The 11358-nt window shown below is 35.9% G+C and overlaps 3 protein-coding genes across 3 annotated transcripts in view; 1 reads left to right on the top strand and 2 right to left on the bottom strand.

Moving 5' to 3' along the window:
• Positions 1-337: 337 nt before the first annotated feature.
• The window catches only part of LOC119832715 (mevalonate kinase), a 17174-nt gene continuing 6153 nt past the window's right edge, over positions 338-11358 (bottom strand). Inside the window, exons 2-9 of the mRNA XM_038356445.1 lie at positions 6500-6594; positions 5640-5923; positions 4688-5171; positions 4189-4418; positions 3411-3476; positions 2510-2637; positions 1552-1701; positions 338-443 (exon numbers count right to left, since the gene is read on the bottom strand). Of these exons, the coding sequence (XP_038212373.1) occupies positions 1569-1701; positions 2510-2637; positions 3411-3476; positions 4189-4418; positions 4688-5171; positions 5640-5768 (1170 nt within the window). The 5' untranslated portion in view covers positions 5769-5923; positions 6500-6594 and the 3' untranslated portion in view covers positions 338-443; positions 1552-1568. The remainder of the gene's footprint in view (positions 444-1551; positions 1702-2509; positions 2638-3410; positions 3477-4188; positions 4419-4687; positions 5172-5639; positions 5924-6499; positions 6595-11358) is intronic.
• Positions 7633-9389, bottom strand: LOC119832697 (dolichyl pyrophosphate Man9GlcNAc2 alpha-1,3-glucosyltransferase). The gene has a single exon (XM_038356419.1). It carries the CDS (start codon positions 9282-9284, stop codon positions 7680-7682), a length of 1605 nt encoding a protein of 534 aa, XP_038212347.1. The 5' UTR covers positions 9285-9389; the 3' UTR covers positions 7633-7679.
• Positions 9959-11358, top strand: part of LOC119832706 (protein adenylyltransferase SelO-like) — a 10474-nt gene continuing 9074 nt past the window's right edge. Inside the window, exons 1-3 of the mRNA XM_038356432.1 lie at positions 9959-10102; positions 10229-10392; positions 11102-11182. Coding sequence (XP_038212360.1) covers positions 9959-10102; positions 10229-10392; positions 11102-11182 — 389 coding nt within the window. The remainder of the gene's footprint in view (positions 10103-10228; positions 10393-11101; positions 11183-11358) is intronic.

Consider the following 11358-nt stretch of genomic DNA (forward strand, 5'->3'; position numbering starts at 1 on the left):
TATTTTATATATATAGAGACTAAAGCGGGAATGTGCGTACAGCGTGTGATGTAAAGTTTTGAACAGTGTAAACAAAAAAAGTTAACCAAATTAAACAAATTGTGTATATGGCATTTTTTATGACATAAATTATTTTAAACAAAAAGTAGACCAATTAATGTAAATACATTTAATGAAAATTTTCTTCGTAACTTACAAAACTTATTATTAAAAAAATACAACCGCAATGGAAACATTTTACAATTAAAATAATAAGGGGTTGCCTGGAAGAGATCACTAAAAGTGATAAGCTCGCCCAATTATACATTATCTATATTACCCACAGTTTCTATTTTTAAAATAAATAAATAAATAATACTTATTGTAACCCGATATTTGCCCATAAAATAACCCTTTAATCACTACTAATACTAATTTTAAATAATATGTTGTCATTATTTGCCCTGAAACAAAAAAAAAATCTATTAATTTTAATCACGAAGAGAAAAACTTAATATCACTTTAATTATTTATCTGACTAAAAAAAAAATTAAAGTCAGTAATGCATATGTGTAATGTTTGAGTCAAAAAAAAATTCAGTATCAAGCGTTACATTTTAATTATAGGGACGGTAATATAGGAAAAACATAATTATATAGTTGTTTTTTTTTATGTCATAGCGGGCAACTGAGCTGGTGGTCGGCTGATGGTAAACGGTCACCACCGCCCATGAACATTCGCAGAAGCTCACGACCTCTTAGAATGCACAATGCCCGCTTTTGAGGGATAAGGAAAGCTACATATGAATACCGTGGGTAATCAAAACTGAGTCAAATTTATCCCCATTCAAGCAATGTTAATCCTATTTATAATTAATTTAATACTTTTCTAATTTCCTGTTTTATTCAATTACTAGAGGTTCGCAGGGACATCATTTTTTTCAACTAACTTTTTTATTCAAGCGGATACACATCCAACAAACGAGAAATCTAATTTTTAGTTTTATAACATTGAAATGCTTATTAAATTTAACAAAGGCCGCGTTCCATCGATACAATATTGTAATCATTGAAATAATGTTTCGTATTGTATTATTGGTTGTGCTGGTTCTTAATCATCTCAATAGATGGCGTGGAGTGCCCCTTAGGCACATGAAACCGAAGGAGTAGAAGAAATTCGATTACTGTGGCGGGATCACGGGTGGCCGAGAGGCTAGGCGTTACTACGGTGATAAATTTTTTTCTATTCTTTCAAAATTTCAAAAAATCATTAAATTTCATTCAGAATTTTTAGACAATATACAATTATTTCGTAACAAAAACCGAATCGGCTTCAAACACTCATAAAATAGTATAATTGCTATAAACGCTACCCACTCATTTATTTCAAGTCGGTGCCAGCCAAGTCTAACGGTAGTAGATAATAGATAGACACTACCTTTTTACTACATACTTACTACTTGCCTCTCTACTGCCTACATCTAGTTCTAACTGGGGAAAACGGATTCTAAAAAAGGTAAAAAGGGGTTTCAACGGTAACATATATGAGACTAACTATTAATTCTAAAATTACCTAAGAGATTTCACCAATCAAGAGTCCAATGTGACCCCTGGACTTCCTAGGATGGTGTCAGTCACCACAAAGCCCTTGGCCGATAACTCTTTGCTTAATTCATCGACAATACTCTGCTTTGTTGACGGCGGTATCAAAACGATCGCATACCTGTAAAATATATTTTTAGTATACTATACGCTCGTCCCGGCTCCGCCCGGATAACAAGATTCCTGTTGCATCCCAAGGGAGCATTTAATTGGGATAAAAAGTATCCTATCACCCAAGTCAGCTCATACTCATATAAATCCGGTCCTACTGACGGGATTTGATTGATTTGATTCAGCGTGATCGGACAAACATCCAAACAAACAAACTTTCACATTTATAGTAAAAGAAGAAGAAAGCAGATAATAAAACTTTATTATATCACAGTAGCGATCCGCCCGGCTTGGCACGGGTGCAATAATACATGATACATATAATCCTTTCTTTGAATCTCTATCTATAAAAAAAAAACCATCAAAATCCGTTGCGTAGTTTTAAAGATTTTTGCATACGTATGGACATAGGGACAGAGAAAGCGACGTTGTTTTATACTATGTAATATCGTAGTGAGAACCCCGGACTTCAAAATCGATAAGTCAGGGTCTCGAACCGGGCGAGCGTGCAGGAAATAAATTGATTTTTGAATTTATCTGCGCCTACATGCGCATAACATCACCAATGCTTAAAACGGTGAAGGAAAACATCGTAAGGAAACCGACATGTCCGAGAGTCAAAATAGTTCTACGACATGTGACATCTGCCAACCCGCACTTGGCCAGCGTGGTGGATTATGGCCTGAACCCCAGCAGGAGGCCTGTGTCCCAGCAGTGGGAACATATATGGGCTGGTGATGATGATGACTAATAAATAAATACACTTTGGGATTTATACAAATGTCATTATAAATCCAATAAATGAAACAGTCTCGTACCCCCCACCCCCCGCGCCGGTCAGCTTGCACGCCAGCCCGCGGGCCAGCGCGCTCGCGCGAATGCTCTCTAGCGCGGAATGAGAGACGCCGAGCGAGGCGAGGAGGCAGTGATTCATATTCCATAGCTCCTGGAATTTATTATTATCTCTCTATATAAAACATTCTAAGGTCATAAGTTACTAAACTCGTAAACGGATGGATCGATTCTCATGAATTTTTTTTTAATGTTACAGTCGGTAATGGAGCTGGTGGGTCATGAACATTTGGAGAGGCGTAAGGTCGATTGCAGACCTTACGCCTCTACTAATGGATTGTCGGCTTTTTGGGAAGGGATTAAGAAAGGATTGGCGATAGGAATAAAGGAAAGGACTGGGAAGGGTATGAAAAAGGATATGGGCCTTCGGCTCCTCCACTCACCGAACGAATACCAGCAGAATTCCTTTTGCAGCGGTGCCGTCTTTTGTTTAAAATAATTATTGCACATGGTAATAAGGTTTAGTTATGTATAATTGTATCAAGGAGTTGTAAATAAATAAATATATATTGATATATGTTTCACTGCGGTAAAAAAACCTATATCACTTTCTAGACTAACTGAAACCTGTGTCTAGTACGCTATCCTTTGGTGAATACAGAATGACAATCAGTGCAGTAGTTCTCTAGTGTATCGCGAGCAGGCAGAGACGCGGCGGAGGACTTTGTTTTATTACTAGCTTCTGCCGGCGGATTTGCACGCGTTTAATAGATGTTAATAACAATATAATTAAAAAAAAATCCTCTTGGATCACTCTATCTGTTTAAAAAAAACCCCAGTAATCCGTAGGGTAGTTTTAAAGATCAAAGCATACATACATATAGACGGACGCGGGAAGCAACTTTGCTTTTTACTATGGAGACTTACCGCCAAATATTGATATTTCACATCGATGCCACCATTTTGATCACAAGACGAGAAATTTTGTAAAATCTGAAAAAAACATTCTAATTAAACAATCGTTTATAATACTAGCTGCGCCCCGCGGTTTCTACCCGCGTAAGTCCGTATCCCGTAGGAATACCGGGATAAAAATCTGCCTATATGTTATTCCAGTTGTCCAGCTGTCTACGTACCAAATTTCATTGTAATCGGTTCAGTAGTTTTTGCGTGAAAGAGCAACAAACACACACATCCTAACAAACTTTCGCATTTATAATATTAGTAGGATAGGATTAGATTAACTACTATTATAATTGTAACAACATTTCATGCTGAAATAATTTAGGCATGTAACCGAAAGAGTTGCAGAAATTCCATTGCGGCAGAGATCATTGGTGGCCGAGTGGCGAAAGACACGGGTTCGAATCACATAATTTAGTTAAATGTGGGAGTCTAGCACGCTTCGGCACGAATTGGGCCAGCTCGCACCTGGGGAAGTACCACCCCCACAGAACACTGGCGTGAAATAGTAGCATAATTCTATGTGTCTTACGGTGAGCGGGGGAGTCCATTCTTTCTTTCCAGTCGTGGATAGGGAAGGGAATGATCCTTTCCTTATTCCTTTCTCCAGGCAGCGCATTCGCAGAACCACTACCACTGCGATTGTGCGGTGATGATCGCTTACCATCAGGCGAACCACCAGATCAGTTGTCCGCTAAGACAATAAAAAAAAAAACAAAAAAAATCATTCACTTCATCTTACCTCCAAAGCGCTTTTAGCGATATGATCAATCGCTTCCATAACACAGTCTACCGCTTGTTTATTCCTCTGCATCAACGACCTGACGTTAGCCGCTAACACCTTGGTCTCCCGACTGACGCCAGTGTCCACAAGCAATATGCGTAAGCCTAACTTTATGTCCAGGAGACCTGGCTCTTGGCCCTTCCGGAATGTCACTAGCGAGCCGAACGTAGATGTTGTGTTGTCTATGCCTGGAAAATAATCGTTAAAAAAACTAAAAACACGTTTTATTGATAGTATCAACTATATTGTCTCACTTGTTCTTTTATAGTCCATCAGGTTAAATATAAACAATTCTCAATAAACTTTTAATTCTATTAAAAAAGCTATGCTTTTACCATTGACAATATTTTTATTATTAATACGGATGAAACATAACTCGTTTAAGCAAACACATTCGTAGCACTAAACTAGTATTATTGGTTAGAGGTTGAATACTATATGAAACCTTTAAGCCTACCTGAAGGAGTACCATGTGTAATCTTTTCGCAATTAAACGCCCATTTGGATATAAGCTTCTTATCATCTAAACTCAGTCGGTCAACCTTGATTCCCTTTTTCAGTTTTGCTAATTGCAATAACGCTCCAGCCAAACATACTGCAAAAGAAGCCGAACTGCCAGTCCCAGCGCCAATTGTTAAATCAGAAACAATTGTTATCTCCAATCCATTTTCGAACGCGTTCCCGCCAAAGATACCAAAGACAACATAGAACAAACTGCGTAACGCGTTCTGTTTCACGTTCGGTAAATGTTCGAAATTTGAAATTATATCTTTAACGAATATCTCAATTCTTGTTAAATGTTCTTCATGTGCAAGCGCCTCTGGAGCTTCGATATAGGATGTTTTGTGATTCAATAATTCTTTGTTAATAAGTTCTAGCGAAATAGTTTCGTGCAATCCAACAGCTGGTAGATTTACTTTAAAGACTGATTCTTGTATTTCCTGAAATATTAGTTATATACCTGAGCATCACCTGAAGTAAATCATAAATTTATTTTATATTCTAATACAAGGCGGTATAAAAAGGCGTGTAAACCTTCAATAAGTCAAATTCTTTCGAGAATCGTCTTCTAGCTCGATATAAATCACCGCTTTAGAAAACCATTACTTTACTTTAATTTTAGTTTTAACGCGCACGTTTTTCGCATTACGATGAGAGATAAAAAATATCACAAAGAAGAATTTACTTTCAAATATTTTTTTTTATAAGTTTTGTCAACCTGCGTCTTTAATTACTAAACGACACGTTCATTCGCGATAAGATACTGAATATAGATAATATATAATGATTTAATTGACATAACATCTTCAGTGACTTATTCTAAAAAGAAGGATGACAGATGCGCTGTGTTTTTATTTGTGTATCGAACCTCCACCTTTCATACACATCATGTACATTCAAAATGTTACCTTGATGCAAATCGATGAACGCAGCCCCACACTAACTGCTATTGCCGTTTTCCCAAACACGACTGAATGCTCCCCGTGCAAAATAACCTTCCCCGGCGCGGACAACTTAACACAATAATACCGATCCATATCTAACTACCAGAGAGAACAATAAAACAGCAGATCGTTACATTCGATTGTATTTACATATATTAAATCACTTCTTCCATTGTTCCACTGTGAGCGTTTTCTGACTGAACGCGTGTATCGTCTTCAACTCCTCCTCTAGCACTGAGTTGACGAGCCTGAAATTCGAATTTTAAATTGATATTCATAATATGAAATTTAAATTTTGTATCCTTTTGTTATTATGTTATACAAAATGACCTTGAAACATCTACAGAGGGGCGAGTACTTAAATATTCGTAGCGAGATTTACAATAATTTATGGCCTCCATGTGTACTTATAGTGTACTTATAGTGTCTAGTGACAGGAAGAAGGCTAGTGAGTGAAATAGGCTACTTTTTACCGCGCTGAAGCATCTGTCCTTCGGGAATTTGTTGAACGAAGCTGACAAAGCCGTGGTTAGCAGCTAGTTCAACATACCCATGTACCATTATTCCGCCCGCGTACTCAAAAAGAATAAAATACACATCCGTCCAGTATAATTCTCGTTCCCATGCAATTCACGATTCCTCGACAGATGATTTTGAAAAACTATTAAAATCCTCTCTCAAACTATCTTTTCCAAATTTCATCTAAATCCCTTCAGACATTAAGGAGTAAAGTAGTGACAGACAGACAGACACAGCAACAAGTGCGCATCCATATTAGCAATAGGGATTAATGTATAAAGGAGTAAAATAGATAACAAAAATACCTATGTCGCGCCAACAATGGCTTTCCTTGAAACTTATCAGACACGATCACAACGGAGAACTTCGCTCCGCAACCGTCACTTTCATCAATGACTTCCTGTAATAAATATATCTAGTTTTAAAAATCTTATTTTTATATGGGAGTCGACCAGGCGCCGGCACGAATCGGGCCGGCTCGCACCGGGGATGTACCACACCCCTACAGAAGGCTGTCGTGAAATAGTAGCTTGCTGTTGTGTTTCGTACGGTGTGGCGGAGTCGGAGGCCCGTTTCCATCTCTTCAACCTTCCCAATCCATTCAGTCTTTCTAGTTGTCAATCGTTTCGCTATTCCTTACCCCTTAAAAGTGGACAGCGTATTCGTAGACGCATTTCTTCTGCGAATGTTCATGGGCGATGGATAGATTACCATCAGGCGAAACACCAGCTCAGCTGTCCACTATGATATGAAAAAAAAACGCAACAACCAGTGTCTTATCCTTATACAGAGTATACGTAAGGAAATCGTTTAATATTGGCGATGCTAATCAGGGTAATAAGATAAACTCATTATTGTATGGTCACTGATCCTCAAAGTATGAATAATAAATAAATAACTCTACTAATATTATAAATGCGAAAGTTTGCAAGGATGCGTGTGTGTGTTTGTTACACTCACGCAAAAACTACTGTACCGATTGTAATGACATTTGGCACGTAGACAGCTGGACAACTGGAATAACATATAGGCAACTTCCTACGGGATACGGACTTACGCGGGTGAAACCGCGAGGCGCAGCTAGTTTCAAATAAATCTTCAAAGAGTTTTAGTATATTTTATACAAGAAATAAAAAATATTGTTTCATAGAAATGTTTTGGCAGCAAAACAATAAGTAAAAGGTTAGATGATGATAGATAAATACAATTTTACTTTTCTCATAAAAAAAAACCATTAAATGTTTCCACTTTGACAGACATAATGTCACTATTATCAAGTATAGCCGAAAAAGAAACAAACTCAAGCTTTTTTTATTTTCCATATAAAAAAAGACCATTTTATATTTATGACGGTACAAGTAGCTAAAAAACAACTACTTATTTCGGAGGTCCCTTTTTTTAATCTGATAAGGTATCATGAGAATAAAATAACCATTACTACTGCATAAACTTTTATTTTGGAATGTTTGACGCTACACTATACAACTAATTGTTTTTCTTTGGCTTCACTTTAATTGGCAGATCGGTTGGCAGTGACATCTGCTGGTACATGAAGTAAACAAAGAAAAATATAAAGTGAAAACACGAAAACATCGATATAAGCAAAGGGAATAGATCTGGATATCTCTCAGGTGGTTTAACAAATAACGCACCTAATAACAACCAAAACATGCTTTGTAACGATAGGAATAATATTGTTGTCAATAACTTCAGTAATACAGAATTGTATTTTGTGTTCAGATTGGTGATTTTATAAACACAACTCGCATTTACAAACGATAGGAACCATGAATTTGGTTTAGCCAATTTCAGAGCTATACTGTAAAACGAAATATATATTAGGGCTGTAGCTATATAAGGAACCAATAACTGATCCTTTAATAATAAAGGCAACATACTAAAAGTTGACAATAGAAGGAACCAAAAACACATGAACGGATCATTCGGGAGGTGCAACGCCACAGGGATTGCTGCTAGCAAAATCGTCTTCTCATGCACTTGAAATGAAAATAGGAAAAAAGCTAACGACACATTGATAAGTGACAGTACAAACTTTTTACGGTTTATCCTAAAAAATAGATCCAAACATGATGGCATTGATGCCATTAAAGTTGTTAAGAAGCACATTTTGACCATTTCATCGTTGGTATACACATTCTTAAGTTTAATGAACACATTGACTGTACACCAGAAATTTGACACTTTGTCCTCAAAAACTCCTCTTTTGAACGGAAACAGTCTTTGGATGACTGGAAGCATGTTTTCCCAGGATGTTATGAATGGGCACCATATAATTATGAAGCATGATATAACAGCTATGGCAAGCTTATTAAATCTACTTAGAATATGCAACTTCCAACCCCTGTTTGGCACTCCCATAAAACATTTTCGTAATAAATAAAAGAAAAATGGAAAAGCGTGGTATAGTTCCATTTGCTTATAGTTAAGAGCTAAAACAAAGAATATTGTCGCTAAAGTGTCATTCTCTATAGCAACAATGAAGAATGTCGCCCACAAAAATAAGCCTAATGACACACAATTGTACTGAAAATGCCCATGATCAATAAGTATTATACCAGGGTACAATAGAAACAGTATAGTAGATATATCAGCTCTTTTAAACACATTTTTATCATCCTTTGGCTTGATTCTTTCCGCGTCTATACAGAGGCACAATACAGCTGTGACATAGAAATATAAATCACTTAAGAATACAGTCCATCTCATGAAGGTTTTATGGCTGTCGTTTTCGTAGCCTCTAGATGCGAATAGTCGTACAGACTCTGGATCTATCCAGTCAGCAATCAATCCCATAAGAAAACTGTGATACGCCGTCAACGGGGGATAGTCTAACCCCCAATATTGAAGATCGTTGTGCGTCGTATTTCTATACCAATTAATCGCGGCTGTTTGCACTGTTATTTCTTGCCAGTGACGCTGCGCCTCATAATCGCCGTACATCGGAGGTTTTTTGTAACCGGAATACGGATATGCCGCAACGCACCATCGTATCAAAAGTGCGAAAAATAAACCGGGAAGTAGCGCGTCTTTTGTTACTGTAAATTTATCCGGATCGGCGCGCTTACTCATTGCGATTTCCTCTAGTTTTCACTTATCATTCAATGGTATTACATTACATATTTTAAAGTAACAAAACAACCTAATGCAGACGTGTATACGATATTTTGACAGTTCGTACTTACAACATGAACCGCATCCAGCTCCTTTGTTAACTTTTCTTTAATATATGCTTCTGTGTACACCATATTCAAAGTAGAAACTAGTAGGTTGAGAATAATTCATAAATTATAACGGTTTATGTAACCTCGTTTAACTTGTTAACGAGAAGAGGCCAAGATTTAGGTTATGAAGTTTTTTTTATATTATGCCACTGTCATGTCAAATGTCAATAGTCATACACGATCGTGTATTCTCTTTAGTGATGCGATCTCGATAAGACAAGTAACTTTAATCTTTAGAAAATAATAATAATTTATACGAACAGTATATTATACGTAATTTTTAAATACTCAAATTATGCCTATTTTTATTTAGATTTTAACACCGTGGATTTGACAAAATATCGTTTATAAATAAAGCGTTTTCATGGTGTATAATAACTATTAATCTTCTAAAAAAAGCATTTCATTGGTATCATAAATATAATTATGTCATTATAATTTAGTTAGACTACGTCACTAGTTTTAAATTTAATTTAATAATTTTAATTTTTAATACGAGAAATCCATCGTGGAACTACCACAATGAAAATGGAGGGTGAAAATACTAAACTTTTAAAAAATTTAACCGAATGGAGATTTAGTCAGTATCCAAAATATATTTTATTGCCTATTGATGAAAATCATGATGAAGTTCTGGCTAATATAAAAAACGTAGTTTTTTCCGAGGTAAACTTCCAATTAACTTGTCCGTAATCTGTGTTATTTGTTGATCCTATCTTAACTGTTTCATAGATATTATGCATATTTTTTAACAAATAAATTTTTAATAAATTTACTACTAATAAATTGTAGGTGACTCCTCGACCACTGGAGCGAAATTTGCGCCTGGTTTGTGTATCTGAGGATGTATTAAATAATATTCTAGATATGGATATTGAAATAACAACACGCGAGGAATTCGTTGAATTTGTAGCTGGCAAGAAACTACCATATGGTGCTTTACCCGTTGCTCATAGGTATACTTTTGGATAATTATCTGTGCTTTTAGTCATATTTATAAACTAAATTGCATGGAATACATTTTTATATTTTTTTAGGAGATTTCGCGTAATATTATGATTAAAATAGCTACTTCCATCATCAATGCGACAGGAACTCTGTCTGTCTATTCATCACACCTAAATCAATAAATCAATTCAAATGTAATTTTGCACAAAGATAGCTTGTCACCTGCGAAAGCCGACAAGCTAAATGCTAAATTTTATCCCAGAAATCACGAGAACCAAAATTATGCGGGAATAACTCATGTGGGTGTAGGATAGTAATATTTGTACGGAATTTTTAATAGAGCATATATTTTGTAAGAAATTTAGCCTCATAATGCTTTTGATCCGAAAGACGTCTCACCGTTCTGATTTTGTTTGAATTAGGTATATCATATAAGCTTTCTTGCTTGCACCACAGATAACTTGATACTATCCTGCGCTTAATATGTATTATAGTTCAACAAGCCTTAAATAATTACATTTTTATTTTTGTGATAAAAAGATATGGGAATATGGGCTTAATAAGTTCAATACCTCTCTTAATCCGAATTTATTGAAATATGTTTCGTCGGTTTAAACATACAAAACATGGTATGGCAATTACCAGAATATTTTGCACATAACAATTAGTATGGATTTCACCCACCTACGTTTTTTTACAAATATATCATAATTTTAGATACGGAGGTCATCAGTATGGTTTGTGGGTTGGGCAGTTGGGTGACGGTCGAGCTAACATCCTGGGAGAATATGTTAATAGGTAACATTGAAACGTTTACTGTCCTATTATTGAATACTAGTTATATTTACGAGTATATCCTCTACAACTTTTATGAGTCGGTTACCTACTCGTAAATAAATCAAGTTTAATTTAATTTTTAGTTTTATAGCATTGAAAATGCTTTATAAATGAGAAATTTTGAAAGAATAGAAAAA

The sequence above is a fragment of the Zerene cesonia genome, chromosome 2 (genome assembly GCF_012273895.1).
Source record: "Zerene cesonia ecotype Mississippi chromosome 2, Zerene_cesonia_1.1, whole genome shotgun sequence".
NCBI classification, from domain to species: Eukaryota; Metazoa; Arthropoda; class Insecta; order Lepidoptera; family Pieridae; genus Zerene; species Zerene cesonia.

Excerpts from the sequence above, each read along its gene's own strand:
- LOC119832697 (XM_038356419.1), bottom strand. The coding sequence starts at position 9,284 with ATGAGTAAGCGCGCCGATCCGGATAAATTTACAGTAACAAAAGACGCG.